General features: G+C 33.0%; 1 protein-coding gene across 1 annotated transcript in view; it reads right to left on the bottom strand.

Annotated features, from left to right (window-relative positions):
* Nucleotides 1-10638: 10638 nt before the first annotated feature.
* The window catches only part of LOC108771588 (uncharacterized), a 63107-nt gene continuing 46271 nt past the window's right edge, over nucleotides 10639-27474 (bottom strand). The window contains exons 5-6 of the mRNA XM_018536910.1: nucleotides 16134-16250; nucleotides 10639-10721 (exon numbers count right to left, since the gene is read on the bottom strand). Coding sequence (XP_018392412.1) covers nucleotides 10639-10721; nucleotides 16134-16250 — 200 coding nt within the window. The remainder of the gene's footprint in view (nucleotides 10722-16133; nucleotides 16251-27474) is intronic.

Raw genomic sequence — 27474 nt, forward strand, 5'->3', positions numbered from 1 at the left:
CTGGGAGATCCATACATATACCCACTGATATTGTATATTGAATCTCCAGTTTAATGCCGGATTCGAACAGCGCTGATGATCAAAGATCTCTTTATTATCAGATGGAGCTATTTTCGGCTCCTTAAACGTAAAAAATCGCGTATATAGATGTAGGTGGGACTGAACCCGGATCTACAGATCGCGAGTCAATCGCACCGAGCGGCAAATTTTTTTGTTCTGGCCGTATTCACTTTTTCGTTTTATTGGAGGCAAGAGCAAAGAAGAAAAAGACCGAATGGTAAATCACTCAACGCGATGCCTCTAAGATATAATTGTATAATAACTAATGTATAATAATATATAATAAAATAAGTTGATTAACCAATCAAAAGACTAACAATGTAATTAACGATATGAGAGAGAGAGAGAGAGAGAGAGAGAGAGAGAGAGAGAGAAATACTAAAGAGAAAACTAATTAGCAATAAAATATGAAAAAAATAAAATAAATGTGTACGTTTCTACAATATAATTCATTGGATAAGTTTTAATTAATATATGCTGTTCTTTTATCTAATCCTTATTTTATACACATTATCGCTTCGACCTCGGACTGCACTTAACTTCATTCGACTAAAACGCGATACCTACGAATACGCAGAAGCAACGATGAAAGCTAAGATGCACCTGTTTACTCCAATTGACGGCGCATCTCGCGGCACGAAATATCAACGTTAAATCGTACGTTTAGTCGCACGACAAAAGCGCTTACATTTGAATCTAACACGCGTACACACAATCTCTCGGGCATATCTGTAACGCGGTCACCAACGGAAGTCGGAGCGCTGTTTAAAGAAGGATCAACGGACATCGATGCCGGGATAACTGACGTTGTCGTCGATGTTACGCGATAAACGCTCAGTCACTCGCGTGGCACTCGCGTGACACCGGATCACCGTTGAAATATAATAACGTGTGGAAGTATTTCAGTAGGACTCAGCGTGGGCGAATGAGTCAAATGACAACGAAAACACATTCGGACGCGCACTCGATCGCCAACGTACCATCACGCGGGAACATCGGAACTGAACTGCCGCCACCGCCACCGCCGCTGCTGCCGCTCCGGCAGGTTCAGTGCGGTACGCGTGTGTGCAGTGTATAGGTGTGATTACGCGCGCGCGCGCTTCCACTCGTAGCAACGTTCACAGCGCTGCTATCGCACGTTTAGAACGAATACGTTGCGTTGCTAGAACAGATCAGCTGATTGCCGATGCTTCGCGTCAGAATAAAATACTTAGTATTTCATGGACCTTTCAGCGAACCTCTCAGAGCTTTAAGATCTCTCTCTTTATAAAAAATGAAAGTAATTCGTTGAAATTCGCTGATGGGAATCTTATTTTTCTGGAACAGACGCGGTACATTTCGCAAATTTAATGTTTCTAAAACTATTATTGTTAATGTTGTGTCACATAATAACATATTTTAAAATTTATTTATCTAAAAGAGATAAGTCCTGTAATTATTTATGCGTCATATACGCCTTCTACCTGAGTATTTAGCATTTGAAAAATAAGAATTTCTAAAATTTCTTGTTTTCATAGAAATATACGCACAAATAAGAAATATACGTTTAATATTAATATAAATTACAAAATTATTTTTACTATCAATAATTAAGAATTTAACACAGTTCGCGTACGACTATTGAACGATTAAGAAAAGTGTGCATAATTAAAAAATTATAATATTATTAATTATTATGAATATCATATTAAGATATAAACAAAATTAAATGAGTAAATATTATAATTCTACGAACGGAAGGATTTAGAACTGTATGATTTAAATTGGAGGCGGCTCCTAATTCTTATAAGCATATGAATCAAACACGTGCCAAGTCATCTGCAGAAATACTGAAGAAAAAGAAGGATACACAGTACGAGACATAGATTGAGGAAAAAGACAAACTTTGAAAAATGAGAAAGGGCAATAGAGTCTCGCGTTGACATCTGTGTGAACTCCTCAGTTGGGGTTCTGAAACCCCATATGTTTATGGAAATATACATATAGATAAGTATTGTAGGCGGCAAATGCACCGCGTGGTGCACAATTTTTTCGTCAAGATATCCATCAGACAATAAAATGTGAGAAGTATAGGATTAGTGTGAATATTATTTTAACTTTTATAATATCTAATCTAGACGATATGAGAAAGAAATTACAAAATATATATTTATAATTAGCAATATATATATGAGAAAATAATTTTTGACAATATTTATACGATCACGTGTATATAGGTATGTACATCGAGAATGTTATTTTTACTTTATGAAGATTTAATAAAATTTATGTCACGCGTTTCTTTAGAATTCATCTTCCCTATTGCACTTCGTGTGTGATCTCGCGCAGCGAAAAACCTACATCAGCTATAAACAGCGTGTATAGGTCAGATCGGTGTAATTTCACTTGACGCAGGAAGGTGGCATCGTGCGAAAGTGCAAGCCAGCCAACGACGCGATGAAGCACCGAACCGGTTTGTACCGAAACGAATTTCGAGAGGCGCTAACGGCAGCGAAAGCCGGACCAATGTCGTTAGACGAAGGACGAAAGTGCGATACACTCGTTTGCGAAATTGCCATTTATAACTACCGATAACGCAGCGCAAATCAGAAACAATTGAAACAAAATCATGGAAAGTTATTTTGTGTCAACGAATTAATTGTATAAATTCTCAAAAGGAACATCATTAGACATGAGAAACATCTTTAACCGATATGGCCTTTTTCACTTACGCATATATCACAACGAATGTTTTAACGTTTTCAGAATAATATGAGAATGCATAAAAATGACTAAAGTATGTTCGTGCATTTTCGAGCGTGGTAATAAATCTTCATAAAGTAAAAATAACATTCTCGACGTACATACCTATATACACGCGAACGTATACCGTCGCTCTCATTGGTTCGCGATCGGCATTTATAAGCGAGCACTCCATTGTACAAGTGGTGATACATCAATTAAAATGCATCGGGGACAACGCGCAATTTACATCGTAGGAGAAAATCTGATTTATTTGAACTGACACAATTTCTCCTCGCTTTTTCGTGCCAACCAGTTTTAACCACGCTAGGTTGACCTTTGACCAAGTCACTTTAGCCAATCTCTAGAATCAACCGATAGCGATCGCGACAATTTCTCCACTCACGATACAGCCAATTTTCCATGTATGCGTACAGCAGCTGCGAGATATAATTACGATTACTGAAGCGTTGCTTTCTGTTTAACCGCGAACACACCTGCATGCCGACAGTTTAAATAGCAATATTTCTGCAAGTTCAGTTTCCATAAAAATGTTAAACAATTTTCTTTGCGGTATATACAGTAAAATAATTAAATTGAATTCTTTTATAATTTAATATTTTATTGAATTTAATTTTTAATTAATCTCTTCTTTCTTATTTATTTTATTCTATATTCCACAATAATATATACATATATTATATATTTTAAAGCTAAATAGTGATTTTATTTAACAACTAACAAGAAAAAACATAATTATTATGTCATTTAATATTGATTGAAAACAAGAGACATTAAAATTCTTTAGGAAAATATCAAAAAACTTCTTTATTGTTATAAATATTCCAAATGTTCGATTATTTATGCATGTATGATATAATGTAAATCACACTGTAGCTTAGAATGCTGCATAATTGCCTGTATAATTAATTAATCTTCTATTCAAGCATTTATAAATAAAATATTTTATATTCGAATTTCACTTTTGCATCAAATGTCTCATCAATCCTACGCTTTTGTAGTAATTTTATTTTATTATTCTTTTATATATTTGCTCTATTTTTTTTTTAGTAATTTGCGCTCACAATTTCTAAATTATTAATTAAAATAATGTATCAAACGTTAGAAATTTTATACGTGATTTTTAAAACAGCGCGAGTTTCGGAAATGTAAATATTAAGTTCACGGGTTAAGCAAGTCATTCGTTTATCATCGAACCCGCATGGATCAACGGGTACACTTTACTTACCAACCGACTTTACGTCCCTCATATTACTTACGCTGCTTTTTTTCTCGTGCTTCTTTTGCTGCCTTTTTCCGCACGTCTCTTCGCGTACGATGTAAAAGCGAACGCGCCAACAAACACGTGAGCGAACCAGTGCCATGGTTACAGAACGAATTATTTTTAGCGCTGAGGATGCTGCGCCGTCGAGAGTGTCGCAAGGACTCCCGTTGTTCCGTGAATATATATGAAAGGCTAGAAAATCAATTCAAGCAAGAATCCTCGCTATTGTCTCCTATTACGCGAATGATGTTTCATTCCTTTTTCACAACATATAAGAACATACATAACTCGCATAACATTTTTAACGTCATGCAGCATTCATTTTCTCTTTGCGTTCGATATTTTTATCTTCAGCTTTTGCTATATTCGAAAATTACAGCATTAAGGATACTATCAGATGTTTCCGAAAGTGTCTCCATTTCGATATTATCCATAATATTATAACTGAACACGCTCAGTTAAAACTCTTTGTTAAAATAATTTTCTTCAGTAAATATAAATCAATATAGTGTGCAAGTATAAATAACCGAATTATTAGATTAGATTAGATAAAAAATTCTTCTTTAAATAAAAGAGATATATAGTGCTATTAGAAAATTAATTTTTCGACTGATGTAAGTGTAACGTGCGATATAAAGAATCATACATATTATATAGTTAGGTACTTATCCGTTCACACAAACTTGTGAGTAATTTGAAGACGGAAGATCATTATAGTTTGTTTATAAATGGGATAGAGTTTGTTTTCTTCGAATCGTTACGATATGTCTTGATAAATGAGGTCGAGAAAGAATTCCCATTTCGCGTAACTTTGCCAATTTCCAAAGATTGCTTTTCCGATCTCTTTATCGTAGTACAGCAAGTATTAGCTATAACGAAACCCCGCACGAAAATATGTTTGCATCGTGACACTACCACTAATACTTTCCTACAGAAAATACACAATGAGCTTCTTACTTTGAAAGAGTTTTGCAGAATGTCCGCTGACATGTTTGATACAGGAAATATCCGAAAAAGATTCCGATATTCTTTTTATATGCAGAATTTGCTACTTTCACTGTTAGAAAAAAAATTTATTATGACATTTGACGTCATACGAATAAGACTTCGATCATGAAATAGTAAAAAAAAAGTCACTATTGATACTGTTATACATATATGTATGTACACGCATACAATATTTAAACGATATTGTAATATATCTATATATGTTATAAATTTCATTTTTTATTTCATAAATGTTTAAGTTAAATGTAAATTACACAAGCAAAATATTTAAAAAACAAAAAAACATTTAAATTTATGTATTTTAATATTGTTATATGTATACCATATATATATATACAAGATATTGTGAGCATCAATATCGTGTTTGAGAAAATAAGAATACTTTAGATAAAAGGAAACTGTAATTATCTAGGCACGTTGTTTTTCGCATGCCGAACTATAATACTTTTTAAAAATTTTATGATCCGTCGCGTCGTTGTTATAATGAGACGCTTTGTTACTTCGACTTGAGTGAACTTCTTTTCCGAGTAAATCCCTTTTCCAACATGACTTTCGTAGCCAACCCGCTGCCACCGGCAAAGTTATTTTCCTTCATTTCGCATTTGATATTTTAATAACGAGAAAAACATTGTTCAGAAAACATTAAGTTTTTTTAATGATCCAACTTTTTACAAAGAAACAACCATGTATCAGACAGATCAAATAAAAAATGTAAATAAAAACATGATATTATTTAAATGAAACATTGTTTGCAATGTTTTGTCATACATTTTTAATTCTTTTATTTTTTTATTTATTTACTCTTACCAGTAAACTTTCTGATATTGCAAATAGCATTCTTCTATTATAATTGAGTCTCACTTTTTCTTCTCTTTACTATCATAAACAATTATAATTTTATTTCACAATGTTTTACTTTTTAATTTCAGTATTGGAGATAATATCTACATATATATATGTATATATATATATATATATATATACCTTTATTCTCATTCCAACTAACCATATCGTCATACGCGATAAGGTAAAAGTATTCGTATCGTCGATTAAAAATCACCTTTGAATTTCAAAGGTAGCCGATATTTTTGTAAAAAAAAAAAAAAACATTTTTTTCCGCGATTTTATCCAATATAAAACAATACAACTTTTAGTATTGGAAACGTGTGTGTGTATGTGTGTGTGAAAAAGAGAGAGAGTCCATCTCAATTTTCCTAGTAGTAGGGACTACATGCACGAGTACATTTTTACTTCGTTAAAGATGACTCAACGTTAAGCTGTATGAACGATTTATTAAGTAATCATGAATTGTAAAAAGGAAATCAATAACAGCCGACACTAGACAAATATGTATATAATACAAAATATTGTATTTATCTATAAAAAAAATGCTTTTATATATGTTTACCAATGACATGTATAAAACATAAATAACACGTTTGTCAATTCATAATTTACTTCTACAAAGATATCCACTTTTATTATTAATGTATTGCAAATATATTTCATCGAACGTAAAGTTTAATCTTTCCTGCCACTAAAAATATTATCTTGCATATTATACGATCTTTATCTCTGCCACGGATCTCACGACATTTTAACGGAACACCCGCGATACACCGGTACATCGTGTACACGAGTATTGTTAATATAAGAGGTAAAAATCGTGCAAGCGCGCGGAGTGAGGTATTGATCTATATTTCCAGGGCATACTATTGTACGTGCGATTAATAATAGTTATTGGGCGCGAAAGCTTTTAGGCGAGAGAACGTGCGCCGTATCGCCAGGAAGATAAATTCCTCGGAGGATATGCAAGTCTTGAAGCGGGTGGAATTTCTGCAGTAAGCACATGGACCACCTCTAATGGCTACCCGATGAAATATGTACGGCAAGCCGCGGAGCATAACCATTTTCAAAATCCCTATTCGCGCGCGACGACCTAGATATACACGCGCACATTATATATACACAAGTTCGAGATGACTCGTACGAACATGCTATACGTAAAACGATGCATTATGCTGTCGCATTAGCCTGGCTCTTAGCCATGCCGCATCATAAATACACGTTAACAATGCTCGCTAGGTCTTCGTTTTGTGATAATGACATCGAAGGTGAAGCATTCATGCGTGGTTGGTAATTTTCTAGTTTCGCATGGCGCACACTATGGCCACGCTGTTTGTTCCCGTTGTTTGATCCGTTTACTTTAGATTCTGTTCTTCGCGCTACACTAAAAGCGCATTTCTATGCTTCTAATAAGTTCCAGCTGGGAAGACAAATGGGGCAATCATCCGGATTAAAATCTTATTGAAAAAGACGTGTATCTTCTCTTTTAAATTTACAACTGTTCTTCATAATCTGTATCAGGGAGTCACAAATTTGGTAGCCACCGATTTTAAAATTAATTTCTCCTATTAACTGAACAATAATTTAAACTATTCCATATATAGAAGTCTCGAATTTATTAATTAAAATTTATTACGTTAATACAGCTAAATGATCATGTAATTTTAATGACGATTTCTCTGAAATGTACATTAATTTATTATGATACTGGCAAACGGAGCGCGTAACATCGAGAAACAGCCACGAAGTTAAAGTTGGTATTGAAACTTGTATCAATGAAATCATGCCCGCATTTCCTCTGGCTGCTTGCCAAGAATTGATCCCTTGATGTGAAAACAGAAGTTATACATGAAACATAACGCGCCGAGGAAGTTGGCAACGGGACTTACTTCCAATATGAAATAAATAAGATTGTACTACAGGAAAATCGTTGAAGAAATTTTAGTAATAATACAGTACTCGCGCGCGTAGTACACATTTTTAAATAAATGTAACTTGCAGTTTTTAAACTAATTCATTGGAGGTGAAAATTAAACAATGTAGTAATACAATCTTAAAATGCACGTTTAAAACATTCGATGCCTGTGGAGAATAATAAAGGAAAAAAAAACAGGAAGTAAAGTTTTCCTTTGCATGTTGATGAAGAGACAAAAAAAATAACACCGTTCAATGAAACAACAGCGAGAAAGCGACACAGCTTTCAAAGAAGCCAAAGGGAAAGAGCACCTGTTAGATTTACTTGGTCTCCGACAAGATCGTCCTTCCGGTTCCGGTACATGTGATTGAAACTTTAACATTGCATTTTCTCATCTCCCGGATATTATCGGAAGCAATTTGTGTCGCATCGACATTTAAGTTTGATAGTAATTTTCACGTTTATTATTACAATAAGAAATTACTATAAAAATTAACACAATCGTCTGTATACTGTATTGAAACCAATTATTTTTACAATCTAAGAGTTACAGAAACTTTTATTCATTGTAAATAATATTTTTTGTAAATTGTACTAGGCGGAGTCAGATTAAACGTAGTGAATGAAAAATTCGAACATTAAAATCAACTAACATGTTAATAATATTATCACCATAGTAGAGATAAGGTATTTCTTCTGTTTAAAATCAGACGATGGATGTTCTGTTCATAAAACTTCTCGGATTGGGATTGAACTCATTCGCAATCAGCCTCCTACATTTCTGCGTCTCACGAAAATTTCCTACCTTTCAGATTCTCTTCAAGACTCCGATTCTGTAACTCTTAATGTTAGATGAAACTCGTACGGTGACACAGTTCCGGGAGGAAATACCGGAGCACCCAGTCTACAGTCCAGACTTATCGTCATGCCATTTCTAAATCTGGAGACCTAAAGAGGAATCTATGCAAGAGTGCAGAAGATTGTTTGCAAGTAAATTCGATCCCAAAGAATTGTATGAACAAGACATCTGTTGTTTGATTTCATAATGGAAGAATGCCTTATCGCCACAATCATGATAATTATTAATATATATTAGTTAATTTATAATCTCTAGTTAACAAAAATTCTAATCTCTGTCACTCTCTTCCACCTTCTTCCCCTTTCTAACAATTTTCTAATATTTTATGAAACTTTAGTTCTTAAAATACCTCTTAAAAGGTTTGAATACATTGAGATAAAAAAATTTCTAAAATCAATCATGAATCAGCAGAAGATTATAATTACGAAAAATAGAGGATATATAATCTCGTGTGCGGGCAGAAAATTAACCTGGAATGGAAAGACATATATAATATGAAGGTGCATAGGACAAGATGCACCTTCGCTACCTGAAAGGAAGATAACGAGAAAGGGACGACGAAAAAACCCATGTTGTTGTGTATTCGTTGCATGTCCGAAGCTCATGCGTGTCAGCGCGTACGTAACACACGGAGTGACCGGAAACGCACACGGACGATGTTCGTCAGCCTAAGCTATAAGTAAGTTGTGTATGTACATGAGTGCTGGTCGCATATATGGCAATTTGAATAATTAACGGTTACAGGGTGTCCCAGTGCACAGGAGATATATCTACCTGCAAGACGAATGCGTTTGCTAATCGACGGACCGAGAAATAAGGGTCACTCGGTTATACCGAGTCGATAAAAACAAAAGTGACTGGTAAATTACATCGAGAGAATAAAAAATACCCTGGCCTTTTTAACGATGACGCCGCGGACCGAGTCGACCTCGGGACGCGCGGCAATAAATAGAAAAATTAGCGATTTTTCACGAACTGCAATTGGCAGTGTACAATGCGCGAATTTCAATGGTTTTGTTACGCGTAAAGTGATATGTTACGTTCATGGACAATATGCAAAATGGTTCGAATTCTCAAAGACTTACTGTTTTACCGAAGTATCTGAAAATTTATAGGTAGATACATGCAGCTCTGAAAATAATTTTGTTAGATTATCAAAATAATTAATGTAAGAAACTCAAGCAAAATAATGCAAAGTATTTAAATAGCCACCAGCTTGAGCGTCATACATAATAATTATTTTAATAGACCAACAAAATTATTTTCAGATTATTAAAGAGCGGGGCTATATGAGCACATATAGTCTATCATAATTGTGTGAAGATTTATAATAATTTAAAGAAAAAGTGGCTCAACTACCCCGCCCTACCCTATATATGTAACTAAATTTTTAAATATTTCAGTAAAATTATTTTTTCCGTATTATCCTTGGAAATCGTTAGATATTTTAAATTAATCTAATTAATGTAATAAAATTAATTTAATTAATTTTATGCTTGAAATTGCGTTAAATTAATGCAGCGCGAATTGAATTAACGATTAAGTTGATTAATTATATATGAAAAATTAAGCATCAAAATTAAATTAATTAAATTCTTGCTGCAGCATTTTAATTAACATACGAGTAAGCTATTATAATAAATCGATTTCAATATTCTCCTATGCTAATTTCAACAGAATCACTGGTTCATATTTATGCTCGATTCCTTTTCTCTTAATCGATGCAAACACTGCAAAATTCTACCTTTCGAAGCAGCGAACATTCATAAATAATGCACTGAATCGCGTCGGTGTATTGAATGCTTCTGATCTTTCCACGAATGCGGCGGCGTTATTTCTCGGGGAACAATCGTATTTGTAATTAACATTCCCAGGAAACAGCCTGGTAGCACGGTTGATTGTAAAATTGATATTAGCGACTAATTAACTTTGCAGACTGATTAACTAGGTTTTACCTTCATCATCAATCTGCTGGACTACTATTTGCGGTGGAAAACCTCTTGGCAGAGACTGAGACTTCAACTCACCTGTAACAAAAAAGAATAGAAGATATTATCAGAAAAGCTAGTTTTACGAAGATTAATAATTGTTTACAACACAGTCTAAACAGAACAGAATGTAACTGAAACAATTACACAATCGTATCTTGTAATTATATTTTTCCATTTTCAAATATAAGATTTTCTTCCTCAAAATACATATTATTACGCATATCCATATGAGATATTAACACTGACGAAATACATTTTTACATGAGAATAAAACTGAGAAATAATATTTATCAGTCTAGAACGATAGTTGTTATCAATGATGCTTCGATGTCCCTTTACGCTCTATTTGTTAAATCGCTGAATCAAGAAAAACAACAACCTTGACCCTTCTGTTTGTCAGCCTAGCAGAACACTCACATATACTCATTCCTCGGAATGCCACATTGGATTATCTCCAATTGAGTAGGTGCAGGAGACAAGCAGGGATAGAACTTCCCTCGTTCGTATATATTGCACAAGCACCCTACATAAAAACTAATAAAGGCGTTTTCATTGAATTTCGCCCGAGTCAAGCACCGCGCGCGCGACGTACGATTGGACGTACAGACTGTGTCCAATCCGGCCAATTAAACCAATTTCGAGGACCCTTCGGTCTGTCGGAAACTATCGATGATTTTCTCGCGCGTCCTTTCGCAAGGCAGAAACATATACGTTATACATATCTACTTGTTCGGATCGCGAAGCACGATCGTGAGCGTACGTGCGTAACGACGTACTCGTGCAAACGTTTACGTGGAACGTATACGTGCGGAATTACATGAACCAATTAAAAGCACCACCATGTTGATCTGTCGGTCCTTTTACAACACTTCACGCAGTGCATCACGCTGACAAAGATTGCTTTGTGACAGAAATAAAAAAAGGTAACTATATATATAGTATAGCAAAAGATCGAATAGTAGCTCGTATCGGAGGACAAGGATTGTTTAAAATTTTAGACGTGTATGATAGCATTTGTCAAATCATTAACAAATCTATTTACACATAAGAATCGGAATTTTTTCATATTGAAAATGGATGCAGTGTTGTTTGTAATCTATTGTACATTCTTATAGAAAAATGCGCACGATTGAAAAGATGTTTTATTCTAAACGAATAATATATCATATCATGTGTATATTATACGTTTAATTTTTACCGTCCAAGAAAATAAAATCTCAAAAAACTTCGAGATATCTGATTATTATTCTACATTATATTTTCGGGATTCATTTTACGGATACGAGAAATTCAGTGTATACTGTAAATATGCTCGTGGTTATATTTACCGTAGGTAAATATGACTTTTCATAATTACTCGTGGCAACAATGTGAATTAATTTAGCAACGTAGAGATACAGGTCGAGATACATTGCGAATTATTTTAACACAGTAATGCACGAATAAAGCCAACCATTACCGCTTATTTTGCATTATTTCTTTTATTATCGTTCCTGTAATTTCTCTCTCTCTCGTTCTCTCTATAATTATATTTACTCTATGTTGCACTCTTCCGCATTTATCAATGAGATTAATTTTGGTATAATAGTCTATACTATTTATTAAAATTTAAATACTATTTATTAAAATTTAAACAAAAAAGTACATTTTGAATAAATTAGTTCTCATAGCTTCGCTAAAAGAATGCATCATCTCCTACATGAAATTCAACGTTACAGCGATAAATAAGGTCGCCGGTAATTAAGTCACCTTTGACTTTTGCTCATTGCACGCGTAAGCTAGCGATTCAGCTCGCGTGTGAGGTTACTTTTCATTACTGCTCTGGTGAGTAATTCGTCAACTGATCAGTTATTTTACGATTGTGAAATATCTGCTTGTAGAAAATCAACATTTAATATTATCCTATCATTTTTTAATAAGATTCTTATTATTTATACTAAGCTCAAAAGTTGGAAAAAAAATTTTATTGCAAATTCATTTTGAATTAAATTTTAATCAATACATCAGCTATGTGGTTTATCTGCATTTATATGCAAAATATGATAATTGTCATTAATAACAAATTTAACTATAATCTAAACATATCGAAATCTATATTCTAAACATATCAAAATCAAATGATACATGTAAATATGCTAAAGTAACTGAATCACAAAATTTGATCCTTTTAATGTTATCAAAATTGCTATACATAATAAAATAGCTGTATTATTTATTTAATATCAATCACAATTTAATCAATTTAAATAATAATAAAATTCGAAATAAATAATAATAAAATCAAAAGTAATCTATTTTAATTGTCTCTTCAAGTTACATAAGGATGCAAAAGCTAATTTCGCATGTCAGAAGGCGTGTCATCGCGCTTATCATTATGTTACTTGGATAACTAAAACCGTTACGGACTGTTAATGTACGTTCCTGTGCGTCGCACGTTTCTATGCTATCTTCTGAAATCGGTAACGCTTCTCACGTTGCGCAACGATTAGAATACGGTGAGAAAAGCGGATGAAGGCTCGAAATAAAAGAAATCGAGTAGAAAAGATCGCAAGATCGTCTGTTTCTTATGAAATCCATTGCTTCTTTTCATGCTCATTGCGTAATTCTGTTCACGTTAATATTTAATCAACTCTCTCGAAAGCAAAAAAATCGTCTGTCCTCCATCGCTTTTATGCTCTTCCACGAAATCGCCTTTGTCGTTGGCATAAATGAAATTAATCGCCATAGAGCGAAATCAGGCCATAGTACGTAATGAGATGATCTATTTTGCCTCGCTAAGTGGCGTATAATGTCGTTAATTTTATACATCGCGATACATACAATTGAGTTTAGTTCGACATAAAATGGAATTTTACACGAACACTTCGTTCCATGGATATTAACAGATATTATATTGTATATTTGCTATAATTTAAAGAACCACGTATAAAAAATTATATATAAAAATATATATGTATAAAAATCGAATTAAAATTAAATTATTTAAAATAAAAGACTCCGTACTAATCTGGAAAAAGTGATTTCAATTGTATTAGCTGAAACTAATTTTATATTTTATAAATTCATTTTATAAATCTTATTATATTATTTTATAAATTATAAAAGATTTATAAAAATATAGATTAAGATACTAATTAAGTTTCCTTAGGTTAAACCATAAAAAATGGACAGATTTTGCTCTAACACCATTAAAAAATTGCTATTTTTGGTCTAACCAGACTAAAATATAAGTATTTTTATTTACTATAAAATATTTATTTTTCGATAACTGTATCTTAACATTACACTTTAATGTTACATAGTGGTTTTTAAAAAAATTATGCAATTTGCAATATGCATATTTGCAGACTATATGTATACACCGTAAATAATAAAATTAATTTTTTAAAGATGTGTAATGAACTTTCTGAGACATGAGCAAAAATATTAAAATTGACACAAAAATATTAATTTTTATATTTTTGCATGTCTCAGAAAGTGCACTTACGTCTTTAAGTAAAAATTCATAAATTTTATTCTTTACAATGTATTTTTTTTAACAACAATGTATTTTTCTTTGCATCAATTAATTTATCTTATTATTCTGTGCATAATAATATTAAAGTACAGTTATTTAAAAAGGAATAGTTAAATTAATAAAAATATTTATTCAGTGTTTTCAGTCTGATTAAACTCAAAATAAAAACAACTTTCAAATAGAGCGAGATCTATTTTTTAAAGGTTGTTTAATAAAATTTTTGATCAGCGTTTTATAATCTACAAAATATCACTGCTTTATAGCTAATACGAATGAAACCACTGTGTTCGTATAATAAGTGGGGGATCCTATGCTGTATTACTTATTCAGCATCAATCGTGATTTAATCAATTCATTATTTATTTTTTATCTACGTCTGCAAACTAACCTTTAGTCACAAATTATGTATAGCCAATTAACAACTAATTAATTTAGTTGTACTGATCAAAATTAATTTGTAATTTAATTTGTTTTACTTTGATCTTTATATTCATGACAAATATTTCCAATACAATCCTGTTCGTATAATTGCAACGCACATTGATCAGTTAATAAATTTTATTCATTTATTATTTAATGCTCATTTATGTTTTAACTCATATATTAAGAATATTGAGAGAAACAATTCAACAAATATGAAGAATATTCCCTCGTTGTAATTGCACACCTTTTTCTGGTTGAGAAACCGGGACACATTTTTCCTCGCGCTTCATGAATTGAATCTGCTCGAGTTTCTTGGTCATTGTTTCGCGTTCTCGGCTGCATTTCAAACTGCAGCTTCACCGCCTCTTTTGCGTAATCCGGTGAAAGCTGCATTCATTGCGCGCCTCTACCAATTTCCACGCGCTCGGTCTACTTCCGTTGTTCTAATCTGCGTGAGATCTTAAAGAAATCTCATATGTTTAGCAAGCTTAAGGATCTGCAAACTGCGAGAAAAATTATTACGACGGCATAAGTAACGTATTTCGTAGATTACGCTTCACGTTTTCAATTGTGTTTCGTATAAATTTTGCAGTTTAATCACAGCTTTTCACTTTCACAAAGAAAACTCTCTGATGTGTAAATAAAGAAAATTGAACGGTTTAATATCACAAAAGATAAAAAGGAAAAAATCGAGCTATTAATTAGTAATTTAATTCTCCATTATTATCTTAGTATAGTTGATTCTTTCTTATTTGATTTCATCAATTATTCTGTTCTGTTATATTGTACTTTCATTTATATTACTGTTTTAAATTACTATTTAACGTGTGTCTTCCACTTTCATACGAATTATATCGCTGTCAATTAAAACTTCATGTTTGAAAATCAATAATTCGTCTTTCAATTCGATACAATTTTAAATCGTTGTTCACAGAGTAAGGGAGCCACATTCATTTCATCTGGGATTTCTCATTTCAGTTTCGCCGATGATTCGCAAATATAGGTCATAGTTTGCGCGCATGAATGCCGCAACACTGCTCTTCCCCCTCTCCGCACAACTGTGTATTAAAAACTCTCTTGGCCCACAACACGAAATTCCGATCGTTTCGTGTAACTGCGACCATACATCGTTGAATATTGCGGCTTTCGTTTGCGCAGCAGTTTCCGTCTCATTCGACCAACGAAACGCGTAAAAATACCACTGGCTCGATTCCAGACGGCCGATCTTCTCGCGTAAACACTGGGAAATTGTTCCACCAACTTTCGGCATAATTTTGACGAGAAAAGTAATTTCTTTTTAGTAAATAAAACAAATAAAAGAGTAAAACTAATTGAATGCGATAATTTTAAACCAGAAAATAGACTGATGTGACGTGTGTAAAACTAGTCATTACCTAAAACGCTCGGACAGATCAACAAATTCTACAAACTTAAACCGCATCAAAATTATATGTATATTTTTCATAAGCTAATACTTATATAAGATATTTACACGAGAGCACACTTACACTCCACGAAAAGATGATTGTTATCATGTTCGCTCAACGAGGACAATTCCGAATCCAAGGTATGCCGGTGTTGAGATCCTCTTCTTGGCAACGTGGAAACTCGTCGTAATAACGGCGCTATGTAAGCATTATATTTGTGTTGACAAATCCAAAGTTGTGACAATATGAAAAGGATAAGCATAGCCTCATAAAGTTGTACAATGTCAGGCATAAATATAGGAAAGAAAAATTTACAAAATATTTATGTGTATTTACAAGATGTTGTCAAATTAGTAAAATGTTTCCAAGTTAGTAAAAAGTAAAGCGTGGCTTAGAAAAATGTTTAGACAATATATGTTGAGATTTTTTAACATTGGAAGAAAAAAGTATATTGTATACTTAATATATTTTAAGTAAATATTAATGTGTATATATATATATATATACTTGTTATTAAAGGTGATTATTCCCTGATTAAGCATCATACTCAAATATTCAAAAATTACAAGCATCGATTGATTGAGAACCACTGACGCAATCAGAAAACCAGATAAGACCGACGACAAAATACGGAAATACTTCCGTAACTCTATCGCATTGCACACGTATCTGAACTACGAACGCATATGCATTGATGTACGATTGAGAGGATGCCAGGGGAGAGAAAAAAAGATATTTAATATTTTATACACATATTGATCCATTCATTCCCGTCAAAATAGGTCTCTGTAAAGTTAGCACCTCAACTTTAAAAATCGGAAATTTTAATAACAGTGCTGCTTGCACCCGCAATAGTTCTAGAGTTCCTGATAGGTTTAATCAATAGTACTGTTGATTTAGGCGAAAAATTTTAAAAAATAAAAATATGCGGTGCACCGCAAAATATGGCACCGCAAAATTTGAAAAAGCCGATTTTTATGACGGAATCTCACAGTACTCGAAGAGTACTACAGTTCCTGATCGATTATAACAATAGTACCGGCCATTAAATATTTTTAAATAAATTTTTAAAAAAAGAGCTCGCACCTCAACTTTCAAAAAAATTATTTTTTTTGCGCCATTTTTTGTAGTACTCGAAGAGTACTACAGTTCCTGATCGGTTTTAGTGACACTACCCACCTTTTTAATATGTTTAAACAATTTTTCGATCCGTGCACTGGCACCGCACGTCAAGAGTAAAGTACTCCTAAACAGCCAGTACTGGCCGACTTTTCAACTTTTTCCGACAGTACTACAATAGTTCCGAAGAAATATGCAGGTGTCGACCCGAGTACTCTTCGTTTAATATGTTTAAATAAATTTTTAAGTTTTCCGCTGGCACCGCACGTCAAGAGTAAAGTGCCCCTAAACGGCCAGTACTGGCCGACTTTTCGACTTTTTCCGACAGTACCGCATTAATTAACATATTAATGTATTTTGATGGGATTTAAAAATATTTTCAGATCTATATTTAGCTAAATTTTTAGATAAGTAAAATTGTGTTTTTTTTACAATTATAATAAACGATTGTTAGGAATAATATTATATGTTGGCCTTAGGTTTAGCAAACATTTTTATGCAGTGTTTACGTAAATACATTTAAATATTGCTGCAAATTACAAACAAAATCGATGATCGATTCATGTTTTATCTTGTCTGCAGTGTATGGACTATGTTGATGTATGTTTTGTAATATATTGTTGGATTTAGATGCACTGTCACCGATTGCGCTATACATACGCAGTCATTGTTATAGGCTGAACCATCACGCTGTTCCATTAGCAAAGAGACAAGAGAAAGCGCGGCCAATCTCCAAATCATCGTAATTACACATGTTTACATTAATGAGGTGCCATAAATTTATCTTTAAAGCTCGTAATTCCTACGATTTATTTCATTTGTATTTTTACTCTGCATGTTGCATCTGCAATTTCGTAATACGCTTACACAAATTCATTCAAAAAAATGATTTTGAAACAAGCATTCAAAGTGATAGTACGTGAATTTGTGCAACATAAACTACAAATTAATTCAACTAATCTGTTGGATACTTTTATAATTAAAATATCCAATAAACAATTTTTAATACGTAATCGTTTCTATTTTAGCTTTCTAAAATGATTAAATAATTCCAATTGACAAATTGGCATATTTTGTAAAATAAAATTACAAATTTAATTAAATATAAATACGAGAGACATATTTTTGAAATCGAATGGGACAATGCCTACAGCGGTCTAAGTTGGATCACGGGTGCTTCTAAATAATTGTGTGTAAATTTATATAAACGTATGTGATTCTTCAATTGCGCGCTGAAATTTTTTCAGACTTGAAACGCAACACTGATAAACTATCATAGTAATATCACGAGTTAAATTGACTAACAATTTAACGATTATTGATGCTGTTTATGCATCTTATATCGATCTTAATAATATTAAATATATCTTCCAATTTTATAAAAAATATACAAAATATTCGATTATTGGGTAAAAACTTATAAGAATCGGAAGAATTTAAATTATTTTGTAAATTATAATAAAAGAACAAGGTGTGGCTCATAATGAGGAAAGACCATCAAGTCGTCAACCACGCTGTATTTCCGGTGCGAAATAAGCGGACGCGCTCCTCTTTGCCGTACAAGGAGATTGACTCATACAACGTAGGAGGAGCCAGATGAACCTAGCCCACTACTCAATACGATGTGATTCCATTTGGAAACTAGATTCTCAATCGATTCATACAATTTATATCTTATCACATTTATGTAAAATTATATTTAATTTTAAGAATACCACAATGAAAAATACTATATATATTTTGTTTTAATCTATAGTTTTGATAATAAACTTATAACGTTGTTTTATGTATAACTACATAAAAAAAAACAAAAATAAGAATATTAAAGAAACGATGCTGCAAATTTATCGTTTATTCCTTAATAATAAAATCTTTATTTAATAAAAAAAAACGAATTTACTGAATTTTTTTACAAATTATATTCGTGATTCCAAAACAGTATTTGACTAATTAACAAAGTTATTTTGTTAATCCACTGTTCTCGGTGATTGAAAATATTCCCAACGTCGTATAATTATTAGAGCGCTGGTTTTACGAGTAGTTGCAAGAAGAAGAGAGATACAATGGACTATCGCGGTTCTTAAAAGGCAAGCGGCACTCATAATTACTGTACTCGGATTGTGCGCGAGTTTAGAGGAAAAGAAAGTATTCTACGGGCCATAAAACATTACGGCAAATTCGCGCTTGAATTAGTTGTTTCGACTAAAACAAACTTTATTCAGCGAATAAAGTTCGTGATGAACCGCAAGATGAATTGTGATTATTATTATACTGAATAAAGAAATACATGCAAAAACAAAGTCATTTCTTAAGCCATTTGTTGTCCGATTCTAATGGTTAAGTCTTTGAAATCAAATCTATAAATTAATTTATCATATAATTTAAGAAAACTTGTTGATATAAAGTAAGGAAGTAAAAGTATTCAAATATTAAATGCAATAACAGAAACTATTTTGTTTTAAAGCTCTATAGTCTGTGTCTTATATCTAATGGTTGCTTTGTAAAAGACATTGTGGCAAGTATTATCTCATAAAAGTAAGGCGTAAGACTCTCGTCTCTTAGAGAAATTCAAAGAAACGCGTAAAAAGATACTCTTCTCATCCTTCGATCATTTTCTAGCCCTTTAGCGTTTGTGCACCCGTCTCGTCTCGAGATTCCATCTCGTAAAGAAAGAGATTGTGGATGCAGAAGACGAGAGTGGGTGAGGAGAACATAGGAATCGCGCTCGTACGAAAACGGAGAACGCGAAGAGCAAGGCGGTGGAAGAGGGAAGAACCCCCGAGGTTCGACAAAGACAAAGCCGCCATTACTCTCGTCCTCCAGCTGACGGTACATGCCGTAAAGTTTCTAATTATTAATGTACCTGTTGTGGAATACGATCCCATAGCAAAAGAAAGCAACCGGATAAATGTATAATCGGATAATTTTTGCTATATTTTTACGCAAAGCTCGGTAAAATAACTATAATACGATTTATTTAAAATAAAAAATATTTGTAAGTTTCAGAAACTTATTTAAAATATCAAATCATATAAGGTCTATAAAATTCGATACAAAAAACTTCTTTAAAATAAGAAATAGATCAGAAAAAGTTACTTAAAATACAAAACAATAAATATTAATAACTCTTTTATTCTTTTTTATTTAAAATACATATTTTAAATAACTTTAATAGATTTTTTAATTATATGCGATTTATTAAAATTTTAAATCTATTGATCACTGATTTTCTAAATAAGAAATAAGTTTTTCTAAGTAATTAATAATTAATTAATTCTAAATAGAAAGAGAAATAACGTACACTAAATCGGTCATAACATCCGCTTTAACAATAATAACCACAATTAAGCGAGATAGTTAAACTACATGAAACCGAAGTACGAGAGCGCGGAGTCGCCTTACATCATTATTCGCTTACGTTACCAGGTTACAATACTAAAAAAAATATATGTGAGTCGGTGTTTCGTGCCTTGACTCGCCTCCGAGGAGAGGCAACCACTATCTGAAATTTTCTATCTGAATATTGTCCTACAGATTAGATGATTTTATTTAATTCCGTACGATTTTATTTGATGACAAATAATTTTCTTCACTATATATGAGATCATTTGGTAAAATAAACGATATTATCTAATATTACACAATTATTTCTCGTAGTTGCATATGTAATTATCGGATTATATTGTACATCGGAATTTTATATAAATTATATAATATAATGATCCCACGATTGCATTAAGTGATTACCCCCTTGCTCGCCTTCTTCTCCTTAATATCAACATTATTCTCTATCATAAATTGTCTATAGTACATAATCCAATTCGTTGCAGCGACGACGGTGATTCGAACTATTTAATCGAAAAAAGCGGAAATCGCTCTTTACCCATGAAAGAGATGACAACTGCGTCATCCACGTGAATTATTCAATTATCATTTCGGATATTATTCTTTACACTCTAACCATCAAAACAATTTTTCTCGCATTAGCCTTGGTTCCGTGCTCCGCGTAAAAAGGAAGAAGTTAATGGTCATTCGATGCACGAGGTTCCGTATTTGGCACAATCCGCGTAAACGTCATGCGATTTGTTCCGCCAACTAATTCATATAACCGTTTCCTTCGCACTGCGATATTAACGATTATGGCTTCGAAATGTCGGTACTTCGAAATTATTTAATGTCTCGACAAATAGACCTATTTGAACGAACAACGGAATCTGTCTCCCCCTTAAGAAACATAAAGTAAAAGTTCTGGTCCGATTATTTCACTATAGTAAGTCACTCTTTCATGACGCTTGTTCCGAACATAAAAATCTGACGGTTTATATTATTGAAATAATTAATCTAAATAATTTAATTGAATAATTAATTAAAAATATTTTAATTATGTTAAGACAATTAATTGCATTTTTTATATTATCTAAATTACATCATATATGAATTTAATCATTTATAATTCAAAAGAGGTCTACTTATATATATCGTTCATAGAGTAGAGCGCGGCTAGTTGTGACACTTTTTATTCGACACTTCTTTAAAACGGTGTTACATTGAGCCATGAAGATATAATTGCTTAATAAGATTATGTATTGTTTAAAAAATAAAAGAATTATGTGTATATTAATCAAATTTTTATTATCAAAAATATTTTCAATTATATTTTGTTGAATTATAAATAATAGAACAAAGAAAATAAGATGTTTTTATAATTAATCAGAATTTTAAATCGAGTTTCAAATAATACATGTGTATTTCAATTAATTTCGTTCTGCGTATCACCTGCTTTTGTGCAACAGGCGATGTATATTTACAACGTACTCTAGTTATTTTTCATAACGTTTTTTATTTTCTTTTGTTGTCAAAGCGGAGTTACAATACGCAATTTCACTGAGCATGAAGAATCGAGCTGGATAGTCGATTTCAGGTTGGTATCATAGCGGACAGTGATTTTTAATTAAATGCGCGGACGTTTCAATTAAAATAGTCGACTGGAGAAGCAACGTCCTTCCGTCATTTTCTTTCTCTTCATTCATCCGTTCCGTTTTCACAGAGACGATATAAACAGAGTGATTCGAATTTTAAATCCACTTTGAAAGAGCCGTAAATAATTCATGTCTTACTTCCAGATCGCGGAAGAGTTCGGGAAGAATTTGACAGTATTAGCAGTGATTCCGGATTAAAAAAGAAGATAACAGATGTGAATCCAATCGATGAAATACAATTAGGAGCTTATTCGCACCGTCGGCTTTCCTGTTCTTTTATCTGTATTTTCATTCCCGTTATTGAATGTCCGTAGTCGTGCTTCCTTTTTCCGTCCTATTTTTTCTTCCGTTACTCTTTCGCGTTCTTTTTCAGAGCGTTCCGCAGTGCATTTATTGTCTGTGAAATGCAATAATGCTTCTCTAATTCAACTTGACTCTGATTTCATATCAACTTCATCGGATTACTTAACTGTTCTCTTACATTATGGTTTAGCACTTATTTCTTCTTTCTTATATTTTTCCGTTCCATGAGCTTTTCCGCTTCGCGACCGATCATATTTTTTTCTTCGCTATATGGTGTCGTTCCCATTCGATGTTCCAGCAGATGCTGCCAGTCCTGACTTCCCTCTTTCTCTCTCCCAACTGTGGGATCTCGAATGCGAAAGGCGTCAGGCTGATGTAATGTCGAGGGATGAGAAACCGGTAGAAATGAAAATTTTATAGGAAATAAAAAGGTAAAGCGCGTAATATCCGATTGGTTCCTCCGCCAGAAAGCCGAATGAAAAATCGTAGCGATGGAAAAATCTCTCTATTTTAAATCAAATTTTGCAAGAGGAAAAGCAAAGCTGTATAAAATAAATCTAGCGAAGAAAAGAGGAACGCAAAATTACGGTTTCATCTACTACACTTAATCGGTGAGCGAAGAAAATATAAAATAAAGAAAAGACAACGTAAGAAAAACAGTTACGTATTGCAGAAAGACTTGCGCAATTTTATCATGTTCGCGCGGATAATAAATAATCTTTTACGCAGTCGTGGTAAATCTAGACGAACAGACGATGGTTTTACAAGCGATAAAGCAGCATGTGAAGTCACAACGCGTGTATGCACATACACTCGCGCGTTCGAGGTATTTAATGACGTGAGGCAAACAGGTTGCGGTTTTCATTTCCGCAAAAAGACCCTGAGCTTCTGCCGATGTTCTGCGTAACTCGTAACTGTGCTATTATTGAAACAATGCATGAAGTGTGTTAATCGTAAATAATAGCAACGAAGCGTAATAGTTGGTGTTAGCAAAGGATCCACTGTATAAGTCAAAGCGAGAAAAAAGCTAGTATCTGTATATTTTAGACAAAAAACCTTCAGATTTTAAAATAAATAATACTTTGGTATACCTAAATTGTTCGTTATTGGAGCAAGAAGTCGCTAATGAAGATTTCTCTCTAAAGAAACAGATACTCGACTTTCTGACAAACTTACAAACATTGCCCGAAGGAGAATTCTCATCTTTGGAGCTTAAATCCAAGTGGTTCTTCTTCTTCCGTCGCATAATAGAATTCCATACTTTCTTTCGACTCATCCTGAAGTGGCGATGACGATCGTTTAATCGAGTGATAATCGCCCCCAATGCGGAACACTTTTGTCTCGTTTATAGTTGCGATAACGCACTCTCGTATTGTAAACACTGGTAATGGTCTAACAAGTGGGACACCCAACCTCTTTCCCCTCAATTAAACGCGCCTTATCGACGCGTCATCGTCAAACAACAAATAGCACGACCACTCCCTCAAGATGTACCGAACCATCAGTCAATCCCTATAAATTCGCTACGATAACCGCTCTCTATCCACAAGGTCAGTCTTTGAATATATGTATATGCCTCGATATTTCTAAGCATGCACTCCTTTTTTCTACGCTAAAATAATCCGTCAATCTATAATATGTGACAAAATCGTAAATACTGCGAATGTCAAAACTGATCGTATATCCCATCACACACAGCTGACTTTTCCGAACACAATACTCCTCTCGACACTCGCGCTCGTGCAAATCATAATTATTTACACACAGGTTTAGCTCGTTCGGAGACAACACGTTCGATTAGTTCAAGACGTCACGATGACAAGTTACAATAAAAAATTGGCTAGCAAGAAAAAAAGAATAAAACATAGCGACCGTCTAGGATCGCGTGTACCACGATGACTGTAACGGATCACTTGGCTCAGTCGCTGAAAAGCAATGACCTAGCACACTTTACCGACTTTAATCCACGCCGCTCTTGCAACGTCCGTCTGACGAACGGCGTGAACGCACTTATATCGGTGTCGTGTTGGAAGAGCGGACGATGATGAGTACGACGACGACGACGACGAGTCGTTTTATCGCATCCGGCGCCGAGGACTTTCGATGAGGAGGATTCCGGCCTGTTAGTCCGCTGCACCAATCGGCTCGTGTGAAATCATCGCACAGTACGAGGTGGGGCGACAATGACTCGAGTAAGGATTACAAGATTATAAAAACGACTCTATTTTTATTATTGATTTATTAATCAGGAAAACATAATTATACCTTCAAATCAATTTCGTGATTATCTATCCGGACAAAAATATGGCTTGACGTTTTATATATACATATAATTCAGGTGTGAATATATAATTCAGGAAATGTTTTCATTGTATGTTGACAACATTTTCTATCTATTAGGTTCTACTCGAGGATTCACGAGGGTGGATTCTTTTCATAATAAAATGTGAATTATTTGTACACAAAAGCTGTTGCATTATTACAAATATACAATACTATATATAGGATATTTCTGAAAAAATATCATTTCTATTCAATTCAGTCTGAAAATAGAATATACATATAGCAGCATTGATACGCAGTGCAATGTTTACGTATTATTTCTACGTATAACACAATTTCAATCGGAAGCTGCAGGATCCAGAAAATTCCCGCTTTGAGTCTGTACAACCGAAAATATAGAAATATAAAATTTCGACGTATCTTCCGTGCAAAAATAATAACGCAATTTAATTTCCAAAATTAATGAGAGATAACACAATCGACGATTAAAAAAAATTTATTTCAAGCTTATCATAAAAATTAACATTTCCTGCATGTGTCCTCGAATAAAAGAAAGCTATGTACGAGAAAAGTAATTAAGTATGACAACGAGTAATTAAACAATGTAAATTGGTTCATGGAAAGCTTCCGCGATATTATACACTATATAAGACGAAACAACACGGAGACTTCCGGATGCCGTTCAATTTGCTCCGTCAATTGAGTTGCACGCGTGCAATCGTTACGACAACGGGAACGTCGATCAGTCAAGACAGACTGTTTGTCCGAGATGGATCTTTATTTCGTAATAGCCGAAGGATGTGCGGTCGACGATAAACAGTGGTTATAACGGAAGTTGCGTCTTCCCTCAAATCAATGGACAAATTAAATGCGTCGTTAATAATTGTACCAAGTTTGCAAAAAATTCAACAATGCTTTATTTTCTTTTTTCATCTAGATTAATCTTAGAAAATATAGAATATAAAATTAAATAGTATAACACAAAAATTATAAAAAAAACATTTAAAATTACTAAATTAAAAAATTTTTGATATTGATTTTCATGTTCCATTTAAATTTAAATTGAAAACTGCAATAATTTATTCAACATATAAGAATGTGGTTTTAAAAATGCTCAGTTATTCAAATATGTTAAATATAATTACTATATCAAAAGATGTGTTTCGGACACATACAAGTTCTGAATAAAACAAAATATGCTTTTTTATTTATATTTTTCTATAAAACAAATGTATAAATAATTATAAAAAAACATTCTAATCTGACAAAAATTTGATTAGTTTCAGTAAACTTTAAAGAATATTCTCCGATAAGAATCAATCTTTACTTGAATGTTTGAATCTACGATTATCTACTTGAATAGAAAATTCTAGTTTGTAAATGAATACTTATAGAGATCTGTCAAGTATTAACACGTTAAAAAGTTATTTTGTAAATTTTTAATAATTTTGAAATAAACGCAAGACAAGTGACTTAATAATGATAAAAATGGATTCACAATTGTTTCTCTTCAAATCAGAACGATACGAGTAAGATAACGTCGCGAAGTCACGCGTAGAAATCGTTAGCGCTTTCCCACGCGTGTCGACAGCGACATGCAATTAGCCACCTTTGCTGCGAAATAATCCGAGAAACAATAGCGAGATTAGGGACGTAGGCGCAAAGTAGGCGATGCAAAACACGATCTTCATTCCACATTGCTACCAGAAGTAAAGTAGAAAGCATTTTGTTAACGAACGCACATTAGATTTAGATTGATACAAGCTTAATTATATTAATTATTTATAGACACTGCGTTAAGAAATGTCTTGCGACACGACGATTTCCTACTTTCTTCGTCGACAGAATTTAGAATTCAGATTCAAAGATTATGGAACTGAATGCAAGATATAATCATTAAGATTTTGAAGCTACTCTTTATTCTTTTAAATGACTTATAATATTTTAGGAGCAGTTTTTGTTTAAAATTTATACTACATATTTGTGGTTATTTATATTTAATTTATTTAAAAATAAATATGGTAATATGTATATATGTATATATATACTATCATTAAATTTTTTTTAAATAAGCAACATTTTTTGCTTGTGAACATTACTTTTTCCATATTTCTAAAGATTTTCCATTTACCACGTACAACAAAATTTATCATTGCAATATCCTTCTGCTTGGATGATTTAATCATTGTATTCAAAAGAAAAAACTTCTATTTTGCTTAGAGTCGTCGGTTGAAATCGCGATCGGATGTGTCACGTTTGGTATACTTCGTGCATACAAATCGCGAATTTAACTCACGACAAGACACTTTAATGGCGGCTCCCTGGCAGCTAACGGTCCGCATTCATCAGACACGAGCACGATTTTTCTTGAGGATATCGTGAATCACATGGAAATGATCATCTATCTTTCATCGTCTTCACTATTATTAAGTTTACAGGATTAGAAATTCGAGGTGCGTACATTTATGTCAAAAATAAAAAACGATAATCTTAGCAAGTGCCAAGGAAGTTAAAAGAATCTTTCGTATGCTCATTGAAAGATTTAATATTTATTAATAAATAGTGTTGTCTAATCCTTTCAAAAGTTCTTAAACATTAATCTTAAAACTGATATAAAATACAAAATTTATATATATTGCCCTTTAATTCAAAATAATTATTTAAAAATAGATTAGACGGTACAAAGTTGTAATTTTATATATTAATGTTTGAATCATTGTTACTTCTGATGTAGATAT

Source organism: Cyphomyrmex costatus, unplaced genomic scaffold, assembly GCF_001594065.2.
Source record: "Cyphomyrmex costatus isolate MS0001 unplaced genomic scaffold, Ccosl1.0 scaffold162, whole genome shotgun sequence".
Classification (NCBI taxonomy): Eukaryota; Metazoa; Arthropoda; class Insecta; order Hymenoptera; family Formicidae; genus Cyphomyrmex; species Cyphomyrmex costatus.